Source organism: Gymnogyps californianus, chromosome 29 (genome assembly GCF_018139145.2).
Source record: "Gymnogyps californianus isolate 813 chromosome 29, ASM1813914v2, whole genome shotgun sequence".
NCBI lineage: Eukaryota > Metazoa > Chordata > Aves > Accipitriformes > Cathartidae > Gymnogyps > Gymnogyps californianus.
In genome coordinates, this window is record NC_059499.1 from 2,076,030 (window position 1) to 2,100,133 (window position 24,104).

Consider the following 24,104-nt stretch of genomic DNA (forward strand, 5'->3'; position numbering starts at 1 on the left):
CCTCCGCCGTCACCCGCCCCACCGCCCTTCATCCTGAAAACAAGCGTAACGGTGATTTGTTTTAAAAAATATGTCTTTAATGGGTGTGCTGAGGAGAGCAAGGGGAGGAGGGGGGCTGTCCGAGATCCGGCGGGGGGGTTGTGGTGTGAGGAGGGGGGCGGCAGTGGCCCCCCTCACCTCAGTCTGTGGACTCCAGCACGGACTCGCTGAGGGCCAGGTCCCAGTAGTGCTCCGCACCGTGCTTCTTAAAGTGCTCCCGTGCCATGTTCTCCGTGGGGCACTGCTTAAATTTCATTTCTCCGAAGCTGCGGTCCTTCGCTGTGCCCTGGGAGGAGAAAAGGGGACGCTTTCCGACCCATCTCCGGGGGAAAGTCACGGGGAAACACGGCCCCGAGTGACTGGGGGAACCCGGAAGAAACATTTGTTCAGGCTGACGCGTGACTAGGGGGAGCGCTGCACGAGCACTGTGCGGGGGAGACGCTCCTAGTGCTGCTACAGCTCAAGAAACGCTACGGAAAGAGCCAGAGCAGCAGGTTTGCGTCCGATCCAAAGCCTCAGAACATCGTTTCTGCCTCAGCTGCTGTCAGACGGGGCTCGCTTCCCTCCAGCCTAAGCCCGCCCGTATTGAACTACGCCCACGACTCACCTCCCAAACCAGAGAGCATTTGTTTGTTTTCTTAACGGACTCCTCGTCGGACTCATCATCATCTAAAAAAAAAAAAAAAAAAAACCCGACCAATAAAGCCAATTTTAGTCCCGAAGGCAAAGGAAGAGCGGGAAGCCCCACCGCCGCTTCACCACCCCTCCGCACACGGTTTTACACGTACCCTCTCCCTTTGTGTTCGATGTTTGCTCGTCCCATTTTATTCGATGAAGCATAAGACGTTTGAATTTCTTCTGTGCTTTCGGGCCTGGGGAAGAATCGAGACTCAACGTTCACGTAAAGTCCTTCAACCTTCAGTTTTTAGGAGGTTCTAAAAAGCAGCAGAAGCCAAACGATGCCCACAAACACTTCCCGGCATGGCAAGTAAAGCGAAGCCAGGCCGATCCAACCCTAACACCCCCGGGGTGGCCGAGCCTTTCCCGCAGCCTTCGGCACAGCACTCGGCTCTCGGCCACCTTGGGATTTCCTGCTGCCAAACAGGCTCTTCAACACCTCGCGAAAATTACTTAGAACAGCATGAACCGTGAGGAACCGCGCCAGACCGAGAACTGAGGCTCTCCTCGCTCTAAGCATCCGCTCAGAGCATCAAGGATTCAAATCAAACGTTTTTCCCTTCAACATCGAACGCGCTGGGTTTTCTAACTAGATTACAGTGCGCTCTGCAGTCAGCGCTAACCCCATTAGAGCCGTAATTAAGGGAGTTTCAAATGGCCTCCTTACTTCCTTGTCCTTCCGTAACCCTCAGCCAACAATTTTCACAGTAATTTTTGCTAGAGGCAAGCTTTTGAACACTACGCTGCGACCAAAAGCCTGCCTCGGAAATCCTCACCTCCTTCTACCACGACCACGTTGACATCTTTGTGTAAAACCACCACGCCTGTTAAGTACAGCTGGCCAGCGTTCGCCTCGATTTTGAATTTTTTTGCTGGATTGCTCAAGTTTCTGACCCTAAGGATAGGATAAAAAAAACCAAAAAACAAATGTTTGTGGAAAAACAGAACTATTATCACCAGCCATAAGAGCCCCCTACTCTGCCTCGACTGGGTCCAGCGTTTCCTCCTCCAGCTCCTTGGGGCTTTACCCACACCTCGAAATGACGCACATTTGTTATTGGACTGCTCAGAGAGGCTGTGTCCGTCCCTTCCCATTCTCATTTCATTTAGATCTTGAAAGTTTCCCAATTTCTGGACATCAGTGTACCAGGTTAGCTCTGACAGCTGGGAAATGGCTCTCCTCATCAGAAACTTCAATCCCAGCTGAAATGCTCCAAACCTGACACGTGTTTTGAGTGCTCAGCTGTAACAGGATGAGTTAAGGACAGAGTTAACGGACACGTCTTTCGGGACAGTGTCATTGCTACAGGCCGGGATTCTTTAACGCTTGACGGAAACCTGACGAGCGGGTGCACAGTCCCGCTACTGAAGGCTGCTCCTCTCCATCAGCACGTTTCTACAGGGCATTTGTCAGGTGTACTGAGAAAGAGACGTACGGTGAACCGCCGCCAAGAGCGCCCAGCCCAGCACTCACCTGTACACAGCTATGTGAACTCCCTGCGAAACGTCTTCTTTCAGCTTTTTAACCTTCTTCGCTTTTCGCTGTTCTGCTGTGAGCTTTCTCGCAGCATTCGCTTCTTCGTGAGCTCTGGATGCAAAGAGAGACGCAGCAATAAGCAAAATGCAGCCTATGGTGTAGCCGTTACGGCATCGAAACGGATCCTTCTCTTCCTAAGCACAGAATATGTTCCACAGATCCCAAAGCAGCTGCAACTCCTGCCCAGATTTCTGCCTGCACCTGCCCGAATTAAAAGCACGTGGGCTTTTTTTAATCCAGTCACCAGTCCAATTCATCCTCGGTCTCTTCCCTGAAAACATTCATTAGTAACAACTGCGACAGCGATCATCATCGTGGTAAGAAACTCATTTAATGCCGGGCACGAGGCCGCTCTCCAGTGGCAAGAGCTGATCACCAAGACGCAGCTCCCCCCGGGCCTCGGAGGGGTCATTCAAGGCAGCTGAAATAGGCTACAAGAGCGACACGCGGAAAATCACACTGCTGCTGCTTTGCTGCATCAGCTCGAGGATTTCGTTCTCTACAAACAGATGCAGCACCAGCACTAAATCCATCTAAAAATGACACACCACCCCCCCAAAAAAAGGTACAACGTGCCACCTACTTCTGTCTCTTCGCCATCTGCGCTCTAACGTGAGCTTCGACTTTTGTTGGGTCCTGAACAGCTTCCGTCCCCAGTACTCGCATCAAGTTTGAAATTCTTACTGCAAGGGAAACGGGAGAGGAGCTGTGAGAGGCTCCGGTCGGACACCGGTTTGCCGTAACGGCAAAGCATAGAAACACCAGGCGCGCTTGCAAGCTCATAAACCGACTGTACGGGTAGGGATCGGATCACACCGGCACACACCGATACACAGAGCCGTGCAATCCCGTAGAGGTTCTGCTGCCTGCAGCATCCCCAACCACAGCCACGCTTGGCCCGGGCCGCTGGTTTGATGGCTAATGGCCCACGTTAGCCCGGAGCTCTGCAGGCAGCCTGCTCGCCGTAGCTGTCATTTACCTTTGGGCTCTGGCGGTGGCATCAGGCCCAGCCTGACTTTCTCTTGCAGCTCCTTCTGGGCTTCTCTCCGAGTCTGCCGCCGTAATTTCTTCTGCTCTTTCTTAGTTAAATAAACACCCAGGGTCACTGGTGTGTCACTGTCCACTGGGAAGAGAAACGAGGCAAGATAAAACATAAATCTGCTTTTGAAGAAGCAAGAGAAAATGCTGCCTGCGACCGTTACGCCCGTACCGCGCTCCGTTATAACCGCACTTCATCGACAAACCCGACCTCTGCAGCGCTGCAGGCTGTTTGCACCAAAGACGGAACCAGGAAAAGGGGTTTTGGCTATTTTTTTGATTTTACTGAAAAGTACAATGCTCTGTGGTTATTTTATGTCCCTTCCTCAGGGCAAAAAGGTCAAAACCAACCTGCCGGAGATGAGGAGCTCGTGTCTGCGCTGCGACCCCAGCGAGCACAGAGCGGGCCATCGACAGGTAAGCAAGTTACTGGTAACCGCTACAGGTTTTATATCGAGTTTCCAAAAACAGGGCAGAGACTCTCCCTCCCAATTTCAGCTATCTTTGCAGAGCTTTCAGACTTAATCTTTGCACAATTTCTTCTCACAGGGACAAGAGACGCTGGGCTGCAGCGCTACAAGTCGGGGCTTGCATGCTGGTTCACCCCACCAAGCGCCAGCCGCTCGGGAGTATTTTGTCTCTAGTTTAACGGCAAAGTCGACCAAAACTGGGGCAGTACCTGGCGGGTTGAGCTGCGCCGGGTGCTCCACGAGGTTTGTGATCCCGAAGTACTCGTCTCTCTTTGAAGACGTTCCACCTTTTCTAGAAAGGAGAGAGTTAGGCGTCATTGCAAAACTCCCAGCCTGAATTCCTGCGTTCCCTTAAACACAAGCCGTGGAAAAAAAATGGGGCCAGCCACGGTGGGTACGTGACACACACAAATCCCTACCCAAAGCATAGATCAGAGCTTGATGTGCTGAAGGAGACACGCAGTGACGCAGTATTAATGCGTAGCTGTCTCCCCCGGTGGAGTACCCACCCACATTTCACGGTTAGGAGGCAGGCTTCCCACAACTCTACTGTGAAAAAGACTTGTACAGAACACTCACGCTTGAAAAAAAAACAAAAAAACCCCAAAACACACCACCAACTTTGGGCCAAAAAAAAAATCTCTCTAACTCCACGTCGGTCACCTTCTCAGTCACGAGGGGAACACTGCCTCCAACACGGGAGAAGGGCAGCTGCCTACCACCAGTCCCAGGAGAGACTTTGGGAGCAAACCCAGTGCCCACCTGGATCTTGGAGACGAGGGAGGTGGAATTCCATAGCTCATATATGTCCGTCCTGATTTACCTAAGTGCTCAACAGACCCCCGCCTTACCCCCGAGAAGCTCCCCGCGTTTCCTCCTGCGGCAGAACGATCAAAACCTGGCAAGTAAACCACTTACAAGTCGAGGCCGTTAGGGATGATGTAGGAGTCCCACCACTCTATCTCCGGGATCTCCCCCTCTTTCAGCTCCTTCTTCGGGGTAATAAGAGCCAACTTGGTGGAAGTGTGTATCCCCGTCTTCCTGGCAGCCTGCGAGATCTCTGCCTGCAGTTTTTCTAGCTGCGCCTGAGAACAAGGGGAGGAAAATGGCACATAAAGGTCACTCCAAAACAGCACAACCTTCAGGAAAAGCACAGTCCGTATGCACCTGCTGATTCATTTAGTTTTCTTAAGCAATCCGAAGCAGACCGCAGAAGAAACCACACGGCACATGACGGCGGAGTGCTTTTGCAGAAGTTCACAAACCTGCCAAAAACCTGGTCTAACTACTGAGCCTTCCAGGAGCATGGAACGATCCCAAAGGAATATCTCCCTACAGGCATCATATCCCTGGACTTTTCTGTCTAATGAAGCTCTTCTCTCCCCTTCTCCCCAAGAACTTGGGCATTTTACCAAGATTCCTTTAAAACTCCACCTCAAGGGTCATCACCTCTGCGGAAAGAACACTCAGCCAGAAAATGATCTATTCTCTTTGGAAATTTTCAATCTTTTGTCAAAAACCATAGATTTTGTCTTTCATCAAGCGAAGACAGCTGTAAGAAAACACTTGCCACACGCATGTTCCAATTTGGATGCCTGCCTTTCCAACAAGAACAGTGTTGACAGAAAAGTTTCGGGTGACTTTACTGAAAAGCTTCTTAGTCAAAGCCAACACAGCTCCCTTCACATCCCAGGAGAGGAGAATCAACTCCCATCCCGAACCGAACCCTCACTTCTGTGCTGTCAGTTAGCATGGCAAGACCTCCAATACCTTCGTTCGCAACCTCTGGGCAATTTTCTCAAATTTGCCTTTTTCATGGAACTTAAAGGTGCGTTTCTGACGCTGGGCTGGGGTTATGGAGACCCGGGGGTCAAAGTAAGTGTTCGACTCCATATCTTCCGAGGGTTTTTCTTTAAGCTGTTGTTTGAACTGCTCTCTCTTCACAGCTCTGATGTTTGCTTTTAGGGTTGGCATGCGGTGAGTCAACTCAATCTCTTTACCAGTCGCATCAACAGTTCGGCCTTGCTCATCCAAGATCAGTGGCGTAGGCTTTGTCTGATCCTTCAGCTCCACTTTCCTGGTGGCAAGACAAGATACATTGCATTAAAATGCGAGCGCAGCATTAATTCAAAGGAAACGTGAGCTTATTTCCACCGTAAGCACCAAACCAGCCCAGGACTTGTGAAAGGCCTCCTCATCACGTTAAATCTCATCTATGCCGCCAGAACGGACTCAAATCTCGCGTGCAGAAGTTGGGGGAGTCTTACCCAAGGAAGGACTAACCTCCATTTCACCTCTTTAATATAAAATCTGTTCCTTCAGCAGCCGTTAAGGCCACCGCTAGGGAACCAACAGTGCTGGAGAAACCTTTGGTCAGACCCTCCATCGGCATTCTGGCGTTACGCTCGTCAGGATTACGTAGCAAACGGCAGGTACTCACGGCGGCGCGATCCCCATCGCGTGCAGGTTGGCCAGCCCCACCATGTTGGCGTTGCCGATGAGCCCCGGTTTCAAGGCCAGCTGAGCCTGGATTCGGGCCTGCAGCTCCGCAGCTTTCCTGGCCTTCTCGATGGCATCGTTCATGAACGTCGCTGCTTGGGAGGGCTGGATCGTGTTGCCGATGGGGAGACGTTCCGATTGGGATGAAGAAGAAATTTTTGGCTGTTGACAGAGAAGGAAGTTTTGTTACGTGTCTGTTCCAGCACACCTAGGTCAACGGGTCACAGCTGAAACGGGGACCACGGGATTTGCCTGTTGCTTCCAGTCGGTACCTGTGGTGTCGGAGGACTGATAAAACTCAGCTGCTTTTTCCTCTCTTCAATCTGCCGGGTGGCTGCCTCCATCATCTGTTTGATCTGTGGAAAGAAAATTGGACAGTGAATTTTTCTTCCCTCTATCAGGAGGAGAGAAGGGGTCCTCAGCACCCTTTTACAGCTGCAAAACGCACGCAAGCCAGCTTAGCAAGAACAGAATTGTATCAAACTGCTCTGATCAACAACCTCCAGCTGTAGAGAAGGAATCTAACAGTGCAGGCACTCTCTACCAAGACCATTCCCTTTAGTCCAGCTTATGCGAAGAGAACATCCAAACTCTCCCTGCTCGAAGGCTTCCCATTATCGGTAGCCTAACGCACAAGTGGCAGCGAGCCTTGTGAAGCGAACGCAGGCAACGATTGCAGCAAACAAAGGACAGTCAAAAGCAACTTGCCATTTGCTTGCTCAGCTTGTGATACGAATTAAGATAAACACTAAACCATGTTGGGATTCAAGATCTCAGACAGGGGCAGCTCTGTCCTGGGGCAGAGCTCACGTAACACAGCCTAGACTGACCTGTAGCTTGGTCAGCATCCCAGGGCTCTCTGACGGCGGGCCTGGAATGACCTCAGGCTCGTCCTCGACCTCCTCGAATCGCGGTATGCGCCGCTTCTTGACGCCAGAAGATTCCTTCGATACCTCAGAGTCATCACCAAACACATCCTAACGTAAAAGGAGAGAAGGAGAGAACTGTGGTTAACAACAAAGAGTTTTCCTTCACGGCCAGTGTTTTAAGGTGAGAAACCACCACGCGGATCGGATCCGGCACTGTACGGTCAGCACTGCGTTGTGGTTCAGAGTTTCCAGGGCGGCACTCGCAGGCTGATCTACTGGTAATCCCGCATGAAGCCCGTGCCCTGGTCCCCCACCAGAGAAGCATCAATGATGATCCATCCAAGAGCGTGAAGGACAGGAGACATCACAGGGATGTGCCTGCGTAAAAGCCACCATCGTTCTCTCAGGCGGTCAAAGGTTTTTTGGCACTGAGGAAATTTAAAGTCTCGCTCAGCTACCCAGAGAGATGGAAAAAGCCTGCCCACAAGCTGACCTGACTGGGCTAAAATGGTTTCCACATCTTCCACCAACTTCAAAGGTTTGGTGAAGGAAGCTGCGCTGTCCTACCACGTCCTCCTCAAAAGGAGGATGCAGCCCCAGACCCAGGGTGGGTCGGGACACCTGCGGCATTCCCTCACACTCCGACCCATCCGACTCCAGCTCGCATCCAAAGACGCTGAGTTCAAACTGAGCCGCTCCAGAAAAGCGTGGCTCAGAGAGCAGGCGGAGCAACGACCACGCCGATGGACTCGCATGCAGTGTGAGGGTCACAAAACAAAAGGCGAGGCGCGCTTTACACGGAGCTCTGCGCTCGGGGAGCTGGGAAAGCGTGCCGTTCAAGCACGCCCCAGCTCGTGAGACTGCGGCCGTGGATTTCATCTAGTCAGTGCCTGTTTTGTGTACGGTAAACTGGATTTGTCCATGCGACTGTGTTACTGTAGTGTGTGTGTCAAGGTGTTATTTGAAAAGAAAATATACACACCGGTTGTAAGCGTTAGTTGCAATCCCTTCTTCACTATAACGGTTCATATTCTACAAGGACACTTCCTCATCCAGACACAGGTACTTCTTGGAAAACCTACAAGTTCAAGAGAAAGGACTTGCCCATAGTATAAAGTGTGTAAACCATTACGTTTTAGTTCCTGAAACTTCCCAAGCAACGACCTACCCCACAAGAGTTAACCAAGGAGAAAGAAGGCAGGCCAGGCAGCGTGCTGAAGACGGGTAACATGACCAGTAAGTAGCATTCTGAATTAATCCACTGCTCGCTGCTATAAGATCTAAGCGTGCAAGTACAAATTCAACTCTAAATCCTGCACTGGGGCGGGGGGGAAGTCAGTCTGCAAGTATGGCCGTGATCTGACAACCTCACTGAACCATCTCCTGTTACAGCAGGGTCAGGACAGGTCTAGATCTTGATGGAGGACCTCCAAGAAAGGTAATTCCGGAGAGAGGGTTGATGATTTGGCAGGCAGGAAGCCTGTCCCCACGCCAGGAGCCAAGAGAAGAGGATAGGTCTGCTCCGCCGCTTCCCAGCCCTGCTTTTTGGGTTAGCTGGGAAGCCGAGAACACCGTCAGCCATCTGCGGTCATGCCAGACACCCCAGCGGACGCTTCACTGGAGAAGAATCACCTACTCCACACCCAGCCCCATCCCTGCTCCGCTCTGCCAGCACGAGATCCTCTCTGCCAGCACGAGATCCTCTCTGCCAGCACGAGATCCTCTCTGCCAGCACGAGATCCTCTCTGCAACAGGACGCTGCTCCCTCCCCCTGTCCTGCAGCACACCGGCCACGGCCACGAGGAAGATGAGAGGACAATCTGAATTCAACTTGTGAAGAAAGGCAGGCTCCACGCGCGTTAGCTGTGCCACGGGGCTGCAAGAGTCACCTCGCCAGGCTGCAGCCTGCGCTCCCGCCACCACGAAGCACCAAGCAGCGACGGGATTGACGACGTCCCTATCTCTCCGCCTTCTCCCCAAGAGGTCAAAAAGCAAGAGGGTCGAGCGGAGCAGCTAGGATCCACCAGCCTAGCCGAAACCTGGCTTTCTAACGGCCCCGCGGCAGCTCGGCACAGTGTATGGCTGTGCCAGCCCAATACCCAAATTAAAGTGGAACCGCAGCACGGAAATACTTGAAAGATGCTTATTGGCACCTCTGTTGTGACCAAGAAAGCTGCAGAAGACTGAGGTCCTTTTAAGCTACCGCTGCTCTCGGGGGGCTGGGGGATGTGACCCCAAACCTCTCCAGTAGGATCAGTAAACTGGGTTGCACCGCTGCTCCTCGGGCTGTACCAGCTCTGCAGGATGGAAGCTGTTTTAACGCACCGTTCGTTAACCGGTGAGCGTACCCGAGCCTGGAGGGGACCCTTTCTGGCACCGGTTAAAACCTCAGCCAGACAGTGGGAGAAAAAGCAAGTTTCTAACAGAAAATAGGGAGCGGAGGCAGCTGTCTCCCAACACACCTGAAGAGATCCAAATCCGGAACAGGATTATTCTGGCTAACGGAGGTTAAGCGCTGACTAAAACTGTCACAGAGAAACACAGATTGCCATAAAATAGGAACCTCAGAAAAAGCGAAAGGAAACTTACTTTGTAAGCGGGGAGCAGCTTGGAGAGTGGCCCCTTTTAAACTCGGTATGCGAGTGATGGAAAAAATGCAATTCCGGAAGATGGCGAGTAAAGTCTTCAAGAGAAGAAAGGAGGTGAAAACAGGTTTGGATGCATGAGACTTCCACCATCCCAGACAAGCGTTAGATGGGAGAAACACCAGAGGGCTATTAAATCCCTGCTGTAATTAACCTGGTGCTACGACAGGGGTTGTCAAAAATCACCCTCTGTTGATTCCGGATGGAAAAAAAAAAGAGAATGAAAACCCATCAGATCACCCACCACAGAGCCCCACTCGCTCGCTGACGGGGAAAGCTGGCTGGCAGAGTGAAACGCGGCGCATCTGGGCGAGGAAGAGCAACGGGAAGTTGCCGGGAGCAGCAACCCCAGGCTCCCAGTGAAAACACAGCACTGCCAGTGCGACGGTAAAGAGTACGAAAGAAAACGGAGAGACGCAGCCCTGTGAAGTCACTCCGCTGCACAAGCCTAGCAGAGACGGTTAAAGAAATCAAAAGCCCAAGCTTCCACCTTGGCCGCCACCAAGGATAGCATGGCACTACCTCATCCGAAGGTAAAGAGAACCGAAAGGTAAAGGCTCACACACTTCATCATGGAGAAGAGTCTTTTCTCTTGAACTTTAAGCATTACGAGATGTACCTCTCTGGAAGAGGAAAGTGTGGCAGAGTACCAGTGCTGCCTCCACGGCCACCAAACCACAGAAAAAAAAGCAATCAATAATCAATAATCACCTTCAGTTCTCGCTTCCGGTTCCGGTCACTGTTGGATTTGGAGTGCCTGGAGCTTCGGCCTTCCTCCACCGCTTCAAAGAGCTTGTCCACAAATCGCAGGGTGGAATCGTCAAGAAAGGGTTTGAGGTGGTCTGGAAAAAGAGGAGGAGGTGTGTAAATTCAGAATTCACTGCTCGGGATGAGCGGGAGAATGGAGAATTTGCAGAGACTTCTGTGAAGCTGTAAAACACTTATTTAAAGGTGGATTCAACCCCACTAATGCAGTGGGGGCTGCAACCCGGGCTCCGGAGGCCTCTGGGATCTGTGGATCCTGTTGTCAGGAGCTTTAAACTCTCAAGGATTAAGGGAGTCCAGGCCTTGACTAGAAAAAAAATTAGGGCTCTAACAGTCAAAAAAAAAAAAAAAAAAGCGCCATGGGTTAAATTATCATTTCCAATTCCTTTAGAAAGAGAGGCCTTAAATTCATTTTTACTTCCTCGGTTTTTGTAACACATTCCAAGGCTTTTCCTCGTGTCTGACCTGTCCGCGTGGATTTGCGCATACCTCTGCCTCACCGAGGCCGAGTCAGAATCACCCCCGCCTGTACACCTGCGCGTACACTCGAGAGCTTCCAGGTTTGGGGGGGTTTTTTGTTCGTTTTATAAAATTAGCTCAACACAAACCAGATTTCACACCTGCAAGGATGGCGTTCGCCCCCCCAGCCACTGCCAGCCACCACCGGCAGCAAAACCACGACCTGCCACGCAGCCCAGCACCACCAGGTCGGTAGGCTGGTCTTCCGGGAATAGAGGCAGCGAGTTGAAATGGGATTTGAGGCTATTTCAAGGCCATTTGAGGATTTCTGTGCACCTATTTTCTCCGTCAAGGGCTCTGACCACCTCTACGAACAGCTGCAGGGTCAGGGTTGGAGCCCGCGGGACGTACCGGCTGCTTTCTTTTTGTCCATGCCCTTCCCAACGCAGTTCAGCGCTGCAGTGACCACGGTGGGCTCCGAGAACCCCAGGACTCGCTTCACCGTCTTCTCGATCCATGGTTTCAGCTCATCCAATTCCCTTTTGGAGAGCGACATCTTTGCCAGGAGCTGAATTGAATTATTTCACTTGTACCTGTAAAGAAGACAGACGAGAAAACCGCAGACTAGTAAAATAAAGTATGGGATTATCATCGCGTCGGTGCCGCGCTTTTCTCCTTCATGAGAAAGCTTACGCGTGGTGAAAGCTCTCGGAGATGACTTTTGCTCCCTTCTTTTTAAAACGCAAGCTAAAATGAAATGAGCCACACGGGGAGGAAGGGCCTCAGCAGCGAGGAGCCCACGACCCGAGCAGACAAGACGCAGCGTCAGGCCCTGCGAAGGGAAATCGTGCTCCCAGATTACTCTGCAGGGAAAGCCCTGAACCTCCTACATCCCGCCAGCCTTCCCTCCCGGATGACGGAAGGACACACGGCGAGCACCGTACCGCTCCTTCCCCATCAGGCTCCGCTTCCACACACGAATCCACCACAAACGGGAGGAGAATGTTTGGTCTCGGGGCGTCCCTTCACGCCTTGGCTTCTCTCTGAACTTCTCTCAGTTCTTTTCGCGGCTGCTAGGCCAGCTACTAATGCGCCTCAAGTCCGCACTCGATGGTTTCAGAAGAGCGACTGCAAGCCTGCCGCGCGCAACGCGAGCTAAATAACCCTTCAAACAGGTACAGAAAAACCTCACACGCGCCCGCTCACCCTTAACGAGTCTCTTTCCCGTGAGGTTCACAAACTACTTTGAACACTTCCCGCTTCACTGATACTTAAAAGTTCAGCGCCTGTGCCCGGCTGCCTCTGCGTTCGCTGCTTAAACCAGCGGCAAACCCGAAATCACAGATTTTTACTTTTTTCCAAGGCAAAAATTTCTCACCGTTAATCGTTAGCGGTTCTCACACTGTCAGTCACAGCCTGCAGATGCAATAACGTTTAATTACGCGCCCAGGCTTTAATCTGATTTGGAAACCAAGTCTCCTTTATCTGGAAACAGGAGAAAATCTTCTTAAGGAAATATGTTTGACCTCGGCATTTCTTCCCCACATGAAAAGGCCTGCAGAGCCTTGACGTTAACGTGGGTCTATTTTAACAGAAATCTGATCGAATACGGTTATCGTCCCTGAAACCGAGAATTAAGAGCCTGGGCGTTAGTTCTAACGAAGCGCTTCTCGATTTAGGGCCTGTGAACAGCAGCCAAGAGCAGTAAATCTACAGGTTTAAAGCAGCAACGAGGGGGCCCGCGCTCCCTCGGAAGAGCCCTTCCCTCTCTGCAGCCCAAAGCCTGAAAATCTCGGCAGCTTTCTACTTTTGACAGCAGGTTTCTCCCAGATACAGTCAAAAGTAGCATCAAATACAGCCCGAAAGAACATTAGTACAGAATTTCACATCTAAGTTCCGACTTTGCAGTATGTAACGCTTCAGGACAAAGCCGGAGGTTCAAGACAAGTGGAAATAATTAATTACTACGCTGACGCATCAATAGCTTCATGCACGTATGCTATTAAACACAGAACTTATATAATTAATGCTTGTTTTAACCTCTATATTAATCTTCAACTTCTGTAATCTAATAAGGACCGAGAGAGGAGCGCAACAGGTTTAACGGCGTTTCGCTCGGAATATCGGGAGAGCAAATATCAGCGTCCGTAGGGAACGCCTCCATCAGCCTCAGAGCGCGGGGACTCCTGGGCACGCACGGGGGGTCGACAAGGAACCCGGTGGGGAAATAACACCTATGTGAGATTTAAAAAAATAAAATAAAATAAAATAAAAAAATATATGTCTCTCTAGGCACTAACCGTCTTCACAACGTTCCTTCCCGGAACGGTGAGAACCCGCAGGCGATGCTCCCGCGGTGCTGTCGGCCAGACAAACTGCTTCCTTCAGGGATTAAAAAAAAAAGAAAGAAAAAGGGGTGAAACTCGCCCGCCTGAAGCCAGAACTCCCGCGGAGGCTCCGGCCCCGGCCCCGGCCCCGGGGAGAGGCCGCTGCCGCACACCAAGGACGCGGCTTCGCACACCCGGTCGCCCACCGAACCGCTCGAACTCGCCGCTGAGAACCCCGGCGGCTCTCCCCAGCCGGTACCCGCGGAGCCCGGTCGCCTCCCGCAGAGCCCCAGCTTCCCACCGCTACCGGAGGCGTCGGCTCCGTTCTGCCCGGCGGAGCCCGCGCTGCCCCCACCGGCCGCCGCCCCCTTCCGGCTCCGGCAGACCCCCGCGGCTCCGGAGCTGCGAGCAGGGTCCCGGCCCGGGACCCCTCGGCGCGGCCTCGCCGGGTGAGGCGGCCTCAGCGCGGAGAGACCGCGGCGAACGGCTCCGCGCCGCTGGGGCCGGCACCGCCTCAGGCGCGGCCTCCCCGGTCCCCCCCCCCTCCCCTCAGCCGCGTCCTCTCCCGCCAGCCCGCCCTCCCCCGGCGCTCCCCTCCCCTCGGGAGCGGCCCCCCCCCCCCCTTCCCTCACCGGAGCGGGCGGGGCGGGGCGCGGCCCCGGCAGGCCCCGGCCCGGTCGGCGGCGGCCCTGACGGCGACGGCACGTCGAGGCGGAAGCGGAAACGGCCACGCGGCGCCTGCGCGCCTGCTGGCGCGGGGGATGCCGGGAAGGAGGAGGTGGAGGGCGCCGGGGAAGAGGGCGGGGCGTGCGGGGCAAAGGCGGAGCGCACCGCCCACATCACGTGGCTAGAGAACACCCGCCCCCTTTTTCGCGCGCGCAGCGCGGGAACCGCGGCCACGTGCCCGCGGGCAGCGAGGCCAACCCCCCCCCGTCATCAGCCGTAATTAATTAAAGCAAAATTAAAACGCGATTAAGGGGAGGGGCCTTTATTGGGGTGGGGGGGACAGACGGACACGTAGCTCCGCCCCTAGCAGCCCAGCCAGGGGTCCTGCCGGCTGCCCCGCGCCAGGAAGCCGATCTTCCGCCCCATCTCGGCGTTGTAGACCCGCCGGCACGCCTCGTAGGCCAGGCGCTGCCGCCGCCGGCACGGCTTCTCGTAGTACCGCCGCCGCCGCACCGCCTCCACCAGGCCGTCCTGCGAGAGGATCCTGGGGGGGGGGGGGGACGACGACAGGGAGGGGAGAGACAGGGTGAGACGTGCCGCAACACCCCCCCCCCCGAGCCGACGGCGGATCGAAACCCTGGGGATTTGGTTAAAATCAGGCCTCACTTCTGTATTTTTAACTCTCCCGCATCAATTCCAACCGCGCCCCCCGGAGCTGAAGCGTTTCTGATGACTTTTTTTTTTTTTTTAATCTTGGAAAAATTGCCGCCCCGCAAACGCCAGGCACAACTCGGTGCACACCAGGATCGGCCGCAGCCGTGCCACGGGGACGCCGCGCTCCCCCGAGCCTCCCTCAGCTGCCCCGGCTTGCTTTCCTCATCGGCCGTCCCTCGCGGCAGGCTGAGGATAACGAGGAGGGGAACGAGCGGCCTCGGAGCTTCGTTAAGCTCTGACAAACGAAGGCGGGTGCGGCCGGTCACAGCATGGTGATGGCATCTCCTCCTCCTCCTCCGCTGCCCCTGCTGGGAGCCGTCACTGGCCACCGACCCTCCAAATCCCCGGTGACACTGCTGCCCGCACCCCTGCCTGCACTTCCGCCTTCCTGTCTACTTTTCTACCGATTTGTTTTATAATTAATTTGAATTTAATTAAATCCGCGTCGGAGGTGGCGTCGGGACCGAGAGCTGGCAGGAAAAGCCCCGCACGACCCTCCCACCACCGCCTGCGCTTTAGAGGCCTCACGTGTAGAGAAAAACCCCAAAAACGTACGTTCTGACCCCAATTCGCGGGGTAAAACGGGCCGAGAAGCCCCCACGGACGCACCCCGGGGGGATTGTACGGAGGAGGACCCCAGCCAATAACTAATTACACCCGCTTTAATTAGCGCGATCGTTATGTCCTCAAGTCCTGAAACTTAACGGGACCCCCCCGAGCCCCAAAGCCGCCCCAGCCCGGTCGGGTCCTTGCCCGGTCCCCGGCTCTTGGCCGAGCTCCGGAGCCGCGGGGCGGCCCCAGCGACCCCCCGGGACCCCCGGATCCCCCCCCGGGCCCCCCCTCCCCCGGTCCCTCACCTGTTGAGAGCGCTGTAGGCCGCCTCCACGTTGCCGTTCTGGACCATAACGGTGCGGCCCAGGAAGCGGAGGTGGTTCGCCATGGCGGCAGCCGCTCTGCTGAGGGACGGGGGGGGCGGCGGGTGGGCCGGGGCGCCCCGGATCCCGCACCCCCGGTAGGGCCGGCTCTTCCCCCCCCCCCCTTCCCGGGAACACGGCAGGGACACCCCCCCCCCCCCACCCGCGGAGGGACCTGGCAGGGCCCTTCCCCCCCTCACGGACCCTTCCCCCCCCTCACGGCTGGACCCGGTAAGGCCCCCCCTCCCCTCACGGAAGGGCCCGGGCCAGGGCCCCCCCCTTCCCCTCACGGAATGGCCCGCCGCCCGCCCCAAGGGACCCGGTAGGGCCCCCCCCGCCCCCGGAGGCCCCCCGGTCCCGGTGCCGCACACGTCGCGGTCGCGGCGGGACCCCCACCCCCGGAGGAGCCGCGGCCTCTCCACTCACCGCCCCGGCGCCCCGGAACCGGAAGTCGCTCCCGGCACTGGGGGGCGGGGCTTGGAGGCGGGGTTAAGGGTTGAGATGCGGGGCAGGGGGCGGGGCTTAGGACGCGGGGAGGCGGGGCTTGAGGTGAAGGTCACAGGGCGGGGGCGGAGGCGGCATGTGGGGCAGAAGGGCAGGGGTCACAGGGGCAGGGGTCAGGGCTTAGGGTGCAGGTCACCGGGTCAAAGGTCAGGGCTAGGATGTGGGGCAGAGGGCGGGGCCTGGAGCAAGGACGGGATGGGGGGGGCCGGTTGGGGGGCAGCGGGCCTGGCCCCCACCCCACATCTGCCCCTGCCCCACAGCAGGGGGGACAGGAGGCACCATGGGGGGCACACGGGGGTCCCACCGCGGAGGGGGATGGGGGTGGCACCAGGCACGGGGGGGGGGGGCGGCTCTGACACCCCCCACCCCCCCCAGGCCCCCCCAGGGGACAGAGGACACCGGCACCGGGTGGCCCCGGCCGCTCCCGCGGCATTTATTGCTTCCAGCAGGGCCGAGCCGTGGGGCAGCCCCACTTGGGGGGGGGGGAACACACACACACGATGACACCCACCGCCCCGGCCCCCCCCACCCCCGAAATGCCCCGCGGGGGGAAGGCACAAGCCTGGCAGGGGGGCCAGCCCCCCGCCCCGTGTGTCGTCCCCCCCGCAAGGCACGACACCACCCCCCCCCCCCCGGGGAGGGGGTTCCGCTCCGGCGAAGGCACGCGCCCCCTCCTCCCCCCCCCCCCGGGGTTTTGGGGCCCCCTGGGGGGGGGGATCTCGGGGTCCGTGTCCCCCCCTGTCCCCCCCAGGACAGCCCCGCCCGCCCGCAGGTCTCACTGTCCACAATTTAAAAAAAAAAAAACAAAAAAAAAAACCCATCAAAAAAGGCAAAACCCAAGAAATCCAGGAGAGCCCCCCCCGGCTGGGGGGGGGGGTCACGCATCCGGCGCCGGGGGGACGCGGGGGTCCCGGTCCGGGGAGGGCGGTGGCACCTGGGGCGGCCCCCCCGCCGCGCCCCCCCCGCCGGGATAGAGGAGGGGGTGTCCCCGGGCAGGCGACGGCAGCGGGGCGCCCCGGGGGGGCCGGCGGGGGGGCGGCGGCGGAGGAGGAGGAGGGCGGCGGCGGGGGCCGGATCCTGCGGGGGTTTGGGGGCGACGTGGGGGAACCAGACCCTCAGCATCCCCTCCACCTGCAGCAGCGTCCCCAGGTAGCGGGCGCTGGGGGGGGGGCAGAGAGAGCGACGTGTCACCCCGCTGCTGGGGGGGAGGCGGGGGGCACCCCCATTGGGAGGAGGTGCCCCTTTGCCCCCTCCCCGGGGACTCTTGGAGAGGGGGGGACACACACACACGCACCCCATTTCGGGTTTCTGCAGGACCCCGATGATCCGCTGGATCCGGTCCATGGCCACGCTCTGCTGGAAGCTGCTCAGCCCTGGGGAACCCCAAAAATCTGTGAGTCCTTCTTGGGGGGGGGGGGAAGAGGGGGGGAAAAAGGGGGGGGGGGGGATGGGGAGGGTGGGGGGGCACCCACCTCTGTCGTATCGCCCTCGCTTCAGCCCCTCCAGCAGCTCTGCCAGCGGCCGGATGAAGCCCCGCAGCTCCCGGCACTGCGAGGAAGAGGAGGAGGATGGTGGCCAGGCCGGATCCAGACCGAGGAGGGGGTGTCGTGTCCCCCTCAACCTTATTTATCCCCCCCCTCACGCCCCCCCCCCCTCATTTCAGGTGGGGAAACTGAGGCAGAGCCAGGAGGAGATGCATTTTTAGGGGACCAAGCACCGCCCCAGCCCCTAGGTTTGGGGGTGCTCCTCCGTTTTGCTGCCAAAAACTCACTTTTTGGGCAAAGAGGCGATCGCCGTCGCTGGGAGGGGCGTCCCCCCCATCCCCCTTCCGGGGCCGCTTCCCCCCGCTGCGGGGCGACGGGGGCAATTCGGGGGGCGCTCGCTCCGGCCCCCCCGGCCGCTTGCGATTCCGCTCAGGTTTGGGGGGACCCGCGGGGGGCCGCTCGCCTCGGCCTCGCTGTCGGAGGGCCCCCCGGGCTGGAGGCGGGGGAGCCGCAGGAGCAGGCGCGGGCGGGGGGCTCCATGGCGGGGGGGCCCCCCCGGAGGAGGCTCTCCCTGGGTTCAGCTCCTACGGTGCCACCCGGCCGCGGCTGCCTGGGGGAGGGAGAAAAAAAGAGGGGAAAAAGTGGGGAAATTGGGCAAAAATGGAAAATAGAGAAACCGCGGCGTTCCCCCATGGGGGTGTCCACCCCCCCCCGGCCCCGGTGGCATCTCCCGCTCCCGGGGCGGCGGGTCCGGCACCTCCCGGCACAGGGTGGGGGGGGCTGCAGGAACCCACCTGGCACCAGGACCCTTCACCCATGACCCCCCCACCCAGGATGGGGACCCCCCCCCCCCCACCCCCAGTGCCAGGACACCCCCACCCGTGGCACCAAGACCCCCCACTCGGTCCCAAGACTCCCCACCCCCAGCACCGGTACCCTTCACCCCAGCACTGGGACCCCCCCCACCCTGGACTGAGACCCCCCCCCCACCCGGCACCAGGAGCCCCACCCAAGGTGGGGACCCCCCCACCCCCAGCGCTGGGACCCCCATAACCAGGCCCAGCCCCCCCCCCCCCCAAGATCGGGACCCCCCCACCCAGGACCAAGACCCGGCCCCCCCCCCGGGTTGGGGACCCCTCACCCCCAGCCCCGGGACCCCCCCACCCAGGACCGGGACCCTCAGCACCAGGACCCCCCCCAACCGGCCCCGGGCCCTCCCAGCCCCAGCACCGCGACCCCCCCCGGGCACCGGGACCCCCCCCACCCGGCTCCGACCACCCCGTGTCCCACCTGCTCCCGGCTGCAGCGGCGGCGGTGCCGGTGTCCCCGTCCCGGTGCTGGTGCCGGTGTCGCTGTCCCGGTGCCGGTGTCGCTGTCCCGGTGCCGGTGTCGCTGTCCCGGTGTCGCTGTCCCCGTCCCGGTGTCCCCGTCCCGGCGCCGGCGCCGGTTCCGCCCCGGCTGCGGCTGCCCCACGCGGACACGTGCGCGGCCGCACGTGCCTCCCGCTGGGCCCCGCCCCCTCGCGCGCCCATTGGTCGCCTCTTCCCGGCAGCGGGCGGAGCCTCCGCTCCCCGCCCCACCCCCTTAGCCCCCGTTGGCCCGCGCCGCCGGCGGCGCTGCCCAATGCGGAGGCCGCCCTGCGCTGATTGGACGGGAGGGTGGGGCCGCGGCCACGCCCCTCCATGTGGCGACACGGGGGGCGCGGCGAGCGGCAGCGCCCCCTGGCGGGCGGCGGCGGGGCCCGGGGGCGGCGGCGGGTCACGGGGCTCCGCGGTGGGGGGGTCCCGGGCCACGCCCCCGCCGCGCGACGGGGCCACGAGAAGCCCACCCCCTCCCCCGCCCGCGGCCGGCCCCGCCCCTCCGCGAGCCGCCAATGGGCGGCGGCTTCGGCCGCGCGTCACGGCCGGCGGGGCCAATGGGGGGGGGAGCGGCCTCGCCTCGGCTCCCGTTACATAATGGAGGAGGGCAGGCGCGTGGGCCCCCACGTGGGGGCGGGGCGCGCGGGGGCGGAGCACGCGCCTGGGTGACGTCAGCGCGCGCACGGGAGCGCTCGCGGGGCGGGGTGTCCTGGGCGCGCGCGTGTCCGCGGCCCCGCGGGGAAGGGGGGGAGGCAAAGGGGGCGGGGCTGGCAAAGGGGGCGGGGTGAGGGGAGTCCGTTCAGGGTCCGCCCCCGCCCCAGGGCCCCCCCCCCAGCCCCACAGCACCCCCACAGCTCACAGCCCCCCCCAAGCCCCCCAGGACCCCCAGCCCCAACCCCCCCAGCGCCCCCAGCGCCCCACAAGGCCCAGAGCCCCCAGCCCCCCCTGCCCCCCAGCCCCCCCCCCCCAACCCCAGAGGTCCCAGCCCCGCAGCCCCCCCCCCATCCCCACACCCCGACGCCCCGGGGATGGCCCCTCCATCCCTCCCCGTCCCCCCGGGGGGGCCCATCCCGGGTGGGTATTTAAGGCCAGGCCGGCGGCACCCGGCCCCCCCTTGCCCCCCGCCATGCTGCGTGCCCTGCTGCTGCTGGGGGGCCTGGCCCCCGCCCTGCCCGCCGGTGAGTGCCCCCCAAGTCCTTCACGCATTCACCCCAATTCCCGGCACCCAGAAGCGGGACCTGCTTTGGGGTGCAGCCGCCAGCACCCCACAGGGGCTCCCAGGGAAGGGCCGGGGGGGGCCCCACCTGAGCCCCGGCTCCCAACACCTCTGTTCCCCCCACAGGTCCCCACTGGGCATACGAGGGTGAGTGGGGCCCCACCCCACCCAGGGACCCCCCGCTTGCCCCCGCACCCCAAATCCACTGCCCCACGCAACCCAGGGCCGAGGGGCATCACCGGGGTCCCCCCAGAAGGGAGGGGGTTGGATGGGTGACAGCCCCTGCGCCCCCCACCCTGCTCCTGGGCACCTGGGTCCCCCCGAATGGGAGGGAGATGGATGGGTGACAGACCCCCCCCCCGATGCCTGGGTCCCCTAAGATGGGATGGGGTTGGATGGGTGCAGCCCCTCATGCCCCCCCACCCCCCAGACACCTGGGACCCCCAAAATGGGAGGGAGACAGATAGGTGCAGACCCCCCCATGCCCCCCACCCTGCTCCCGGACACCTGGGTCCCCCCAAATGGGAAGGAGGTGGATGGGTGACAACCCCCATGCCCCCCCCCCCCCTTGCCCAGACACCTGGGTCCCCCCGATGCCTGGGTCCCCTAAGATGGGAGGGAGGTGGATGGGTGCAGCCCCCCGTGCCCCCCTCCCGGGTCCCCCTCGCGCTCCAATGATCCCATTGTGCTCCTTTACATAAGGCTCCGGCCCCGCTCCGGCTGCCAAATCCAATTAGGATCCGGCCCCGGCCAAATCCCGGCTAAGCCCCATCCTGCCGGGCCCACGGGGACCCCACGGGTTCCCCCCAAGCCCCCCCCTCCTCGTCCCCGCGGGGTCGGCTTTGTCCCCGCTCCCCCGGCCGGAAAAAATGTCCCCAGAAGATTAACGAGCGTGTTGGGAATGTCACCCGTGTCCTCGTTTGGGTGGGATGGGTGGGGGGAAACGAGGGCGTTTTGGGTCACGGGGCCGTGCTGGGTCAAGCACCGTCCCCACGGCGAGGGTGGGGGGGCCCACCCGGACGCCTGGGTCCCCCCAGGCCCCCACGGGCAGCAGCATTGGCCCGAGGGGCACCCAGCGTGCGGGGGCCGAGCCCAGTCACCCATCGACATCCAGACACAGCGGGCGCAGCCGGACCCCTCGCTGCCGCCCGTCCGCCCCGTCGGCTACCACCGCCCCGGCACCCCGACCTTCACCCTCGCCAACAACGGCCACACCGGTAAGCGGGCGCCGGGGAGGTCTGGGGTCCCCCCCCCCGTGTGTCGCAGCCCCACTAAGACCCCCCCCCTGCAGCGGTGCTGGCGCTGCCGCCCTCCCTGCGGCTGCAGGGGCTGCCCCACAGCTTCGCCGCCGCTCAGCTCCACTTCCACTGGGGCCGGCCCGGCCGTACCGGCGGTGCCGAGCATCTCCTCGACGGCCACCGCGCCCCCGCCGAGGTACGGGGTGGCCCGAGGGTGGGGGTCCCAAAGGGGTGGGGGGGGGGTCCCAATAGGGGCTCCGGCCTGGGAAAGGGGATAGGTGCAGGAAACGGCACGGGAATGGGGTGGGAAATGGGTGCGGGAACGGGGCTGGGAACTGGAATGGGAACGGGTGGGGGAGCAGGAATTGGGTGCGGGGAATGGGAAATGGGTCCAGGCATAGGAAACAGGCAGGGAAATGGGTCTGGGGGGTGGGAAATGGGTGCGGGGAAGGGGTCTGGGTGTGGGAAACAGCATGGGAATGGTGTGGGAAATGGGTCTGGGTGCAGGAATTGGGTGCAGGGAATGGGAAAGGGGCCCCGGTGTGGGAAACGGGACCAGGGACAGGAAACAGGCAGGGAAATGGGTGTGGGAAATGGGTCTGGGGGGTGGGAAATGGGGTGGGGAAATGGGTGCGGGAAGGGGTCTGGGTGCAAGAACTGGCACAGGAATGGGTGCAGGAAGGAGTCTGGGTGCAGGAATTGGGTGCAGGGAATGGGAAAGGGGTCCTGGTGCGGGAAACAGGCAGGGAAATGGGGGTGGGAAATGGGGCTGGGGGTGGGAAATGGGTGCAGGAAAGGGTCGTCTGGGTGCAGGGAATGGGTGCAGGAATGGGAAAAGGGTCCTGGTGCGGGAAACAGGTCCAGGCACAGGAAGCAGCAGGGAAACAGGGGTGGGAAATGGGTCTGGGGGCGGGACGGGTGCGGGAAACGGCACAGGAATGGAGCGGGAAAGGGTCTGGGTGCAGGAACCGGCATGAGAATGGGTGCAGGAAGGGGTCTGGGTGCAGGAATTGGGTGCAGGCATGGGAGAAGGTATGGAAAAGGGCAAGGGAAGGGGTCTGGGTGCAGGAAATGGGTGCAGGAAAGGGAAACAGGGGTGGGAAATGGGAGCAGGAACAGGCCGGGGTGCAGGAACCGGCACAGGACCGGGTGACAGGACCAGGGAACGGGTGCAGGAGCAGGTCCGGGTGCAGGCAGCGGGTCCAGACACCACGGAAGGTGCCGGGATGGGTGCAGGCAGCGGTGCGGGATCGGGTCTGGGAACCAGGCATGGGAAAAGGGGTGAGTGGGGGGGACACCAGCCGGGGGGGGGGGAGTCGCGGGTTGGGGGGGGGTCCCTGCTCTGCCCCCCCCCCCCCCCAGCCCCGCTCTGCCTGCAGATGCACGTGGTGCACTACGACGCGGAGCGCTACGCCAACGCCAGCGAGGCGCAGCATCACGCCGGCGGGCTGGCCGTGCTCGGCGTCCTCCTGGAGGTACGCGGACCCCAAAACACCCCCCCCCCCCCGACCCCCCCCCCAGCCCTGACTCCCCCTCCTCGCTCCCCCCAGGTGGGTGCTGACCCCCACCCCGCCTACGACAGCATCCTGAGCCACCTCGGGAGCATCCCCTACGCAGGTGAGCGAACGGCGCGCGAGCGAGGGGGTAGCGAGGGGAGACAGCAGGGAAAACACGCGGCGGAGAGGGGGGGGACACCCCCAAAATCCCCTTCCAAGCCCCCCCAACTGCTCCCCCGTCCCCCCCCCGCCCAGGGCAGACGACGGCCATCCCCTCCTTCAGCGTGCAGGACCTGCTGCCCCCGCGCCTGGACCTCTACTACCGGTACAACGGGTCCCTCACCACCCCCCCCTGCTTCCAGGGCGTTCTCTGGACCCTCTTCCAGCAGCCCGTCCGCATCAGCCTGGCCCAGGTAGGACCCATTTTGGGGTGAAAACCCCCTGCTTTTTGGGGGTGGGCAGCCCCACCGCTCCCCCCCCCCCTGCCTATTTCAGCTGGAGCAGCTCCAGGGAACCCTTTACTCCACGGCGGCGGCCGAGCCCCAGCCCCAGCGCCTGGTGGATAATTTTCGGGTCCCGCAGGAGCTCAACCAGCGGCTGGTGCTGTCATCCGTCCCCAGGGGTGAGAGCCGGCCCGGGGAGGGGGTGGGCTGGGAAGGGCCCCCCCCCCGCACCCCTGAAATGGCTCCCGGAGCCCCGGCTGGGTGCGAGGCTGCGGCGCTGAGCCCCGGCTCTTCTCTTGCAGGGCCCGAGGGGTATTCGACAGGTACGGCCTGGCTGAGGGGGGGGGTGGGTGGGATGGGGGGGTTCATGGCCCCCCCCACCTCCCCCAGTCCCCCCCTGAGCCCTCTGCGGGGTGACGCAGGTGAAGTCGTCGCCATCATCTTCGGCGCCGTCTCCGGCTGCCTCGGCCTCTTCCTCACCGTCCACTTTGTGGCCAAGAGGATGCGGTGAGAGGCCCCCACCCCGAGGAGGGATCCCCCCCCCCCATAGCAGGGGACCCTGGACCCCCAAATCAGAGGGTCCGGACCCCCACAGGGGAGGGTCTCTCTCACCTCAGCCCTTCTCCCCCCGCGAGGCAGAGCGAGGAGGGCGCAGGAGCAGGACGTCGTGTTCAAAGCCTCTTCCCGCCGCACCCCCTCAGACGACGGCACCCATCCTTGAACCCCCACCCACCCCGGGCCGGGC

General features: G+C 60.7%; 3 protein-coding genes and 1 long non-coding RNA gene across 5 annotated transcripts; 1 reads left to right on the forward strand and 3 right to left on the reverse strand.

The window, feature by feature from the left end:
* Nucleotides 1-67: 67 nt before the first annotated feature.
* PRPF3 (pre-mRNA processing factor 3) lies at nt 68-14,016 on the reverse strand. Of its 2 annotated transcripts, XM_050912387.1 has the most exons (17): nt 13,959-14,016; nt 13,300-13,381; nt 11,411-11,592; nt 10,487-10,617; nt 7,092-7,238; nt 6,534-6,617; nt 6,203-6,423; nt 5,533-5,839; nt 4,681-4,847; nt 3,972-4,054; nt 3,234-3,377; nt 2,838-2,937; nt 2,192-2,305; nt 1,494-1,612; nt 828-911; nt 647-708; nt 68-325 (listed from the first exon to the last, which is right to left on the reverse strand). In XM_050912387.1, the coding sequence occupies exons 3-17, from the start codon at nt 11,553-11,555 to the stop codon at nt 179-181; spliced, it is 2,055 nt and encodes a 684-aa protein (XP_050768344.1). In that variant the 5' UTR covers nt 11,556-11,592; nt 13,300-13,381; nt 13,959-14,016; the 3' UTR covers nt 68-178. The 2 variants fall into 2 exon arrangements, with proteins under 2 accessions (XP_050768344.1, XP_050768345.1); XM_050912388.1 differs by lacking the exons at nt 13,300-13,381; nt 13,959-14,016 and adding an exon at nt 12,378-12,455.
* Nucleotides 14,017-14,287: 271 nt separating this feature from the next.
* On the reverse strand, nt 14,288-15,671 carry MRPS21 (mitochondrial ribosomal protein S21). The gene is made up of 2 exons (XM_050912392.1): nt 15,564-15,671; nt 14,288-14,536 (listed from the first exon to the last, which is right to left on the reverse strand). The coding sequence occupies exons 1-2, from the start codon at nt 15,644-15,646 to the stop codon at nt 14,356-14,358; spliced, it is 264 nt and encodes an 87-aa protein (XP_050768349.1). The 5' UTR covers nt 15,647-15,671; the 3' UTR covers nt 14,288-14,355.
* Nucleotides 15,672-17,075: 1,404 nt separating this feature from the next.
* On the reverse strand, nt 17,076-18,022 carry LOC127027044 (uncharacterized). The gene is made up of 4 exons (XR_007767773.1): nt 17,896-18,022; nt 17,597-17,672; nt 17,419-17,497; nt 17,076-17,283 (listed from the first exon to the last, which is right to left on the reverse strand). It is a non-coding gene; the product is annotated as an uncharacterized LOC127027044 (long non-coding RNA).
* A 2,070-nt stretch (nt 18,023-20,092) lies between these two features.
* Nucleotides 20,093-24,080, forward strand: CA14 (carbonic anhydrase 14). The gene is made up of 11 exons (XM_050912223.1): nt 20,093-20,144; nt 20,309-20,329; nt 21,220-21,399; nt 21,474-21,616; nt 22,800-22,895; nt 22,971-23,037; nt 23,172-23,329; nt 23,412-23,538; nt 23,662-23,682; nt 23,782-23,866; nt 23,999-24,080. The coding sequence occupies exons 1-11, from the start codon at nt 20,093-20,095 to the stop codon at nt 24,078-24,080; spliced, it is 1,032 nt and encodes a 343-aa protein (XP_050768180.1).
* The last annotated feature ends 24 nt before the right edge of the window (nt 24,081-24,104 follow it).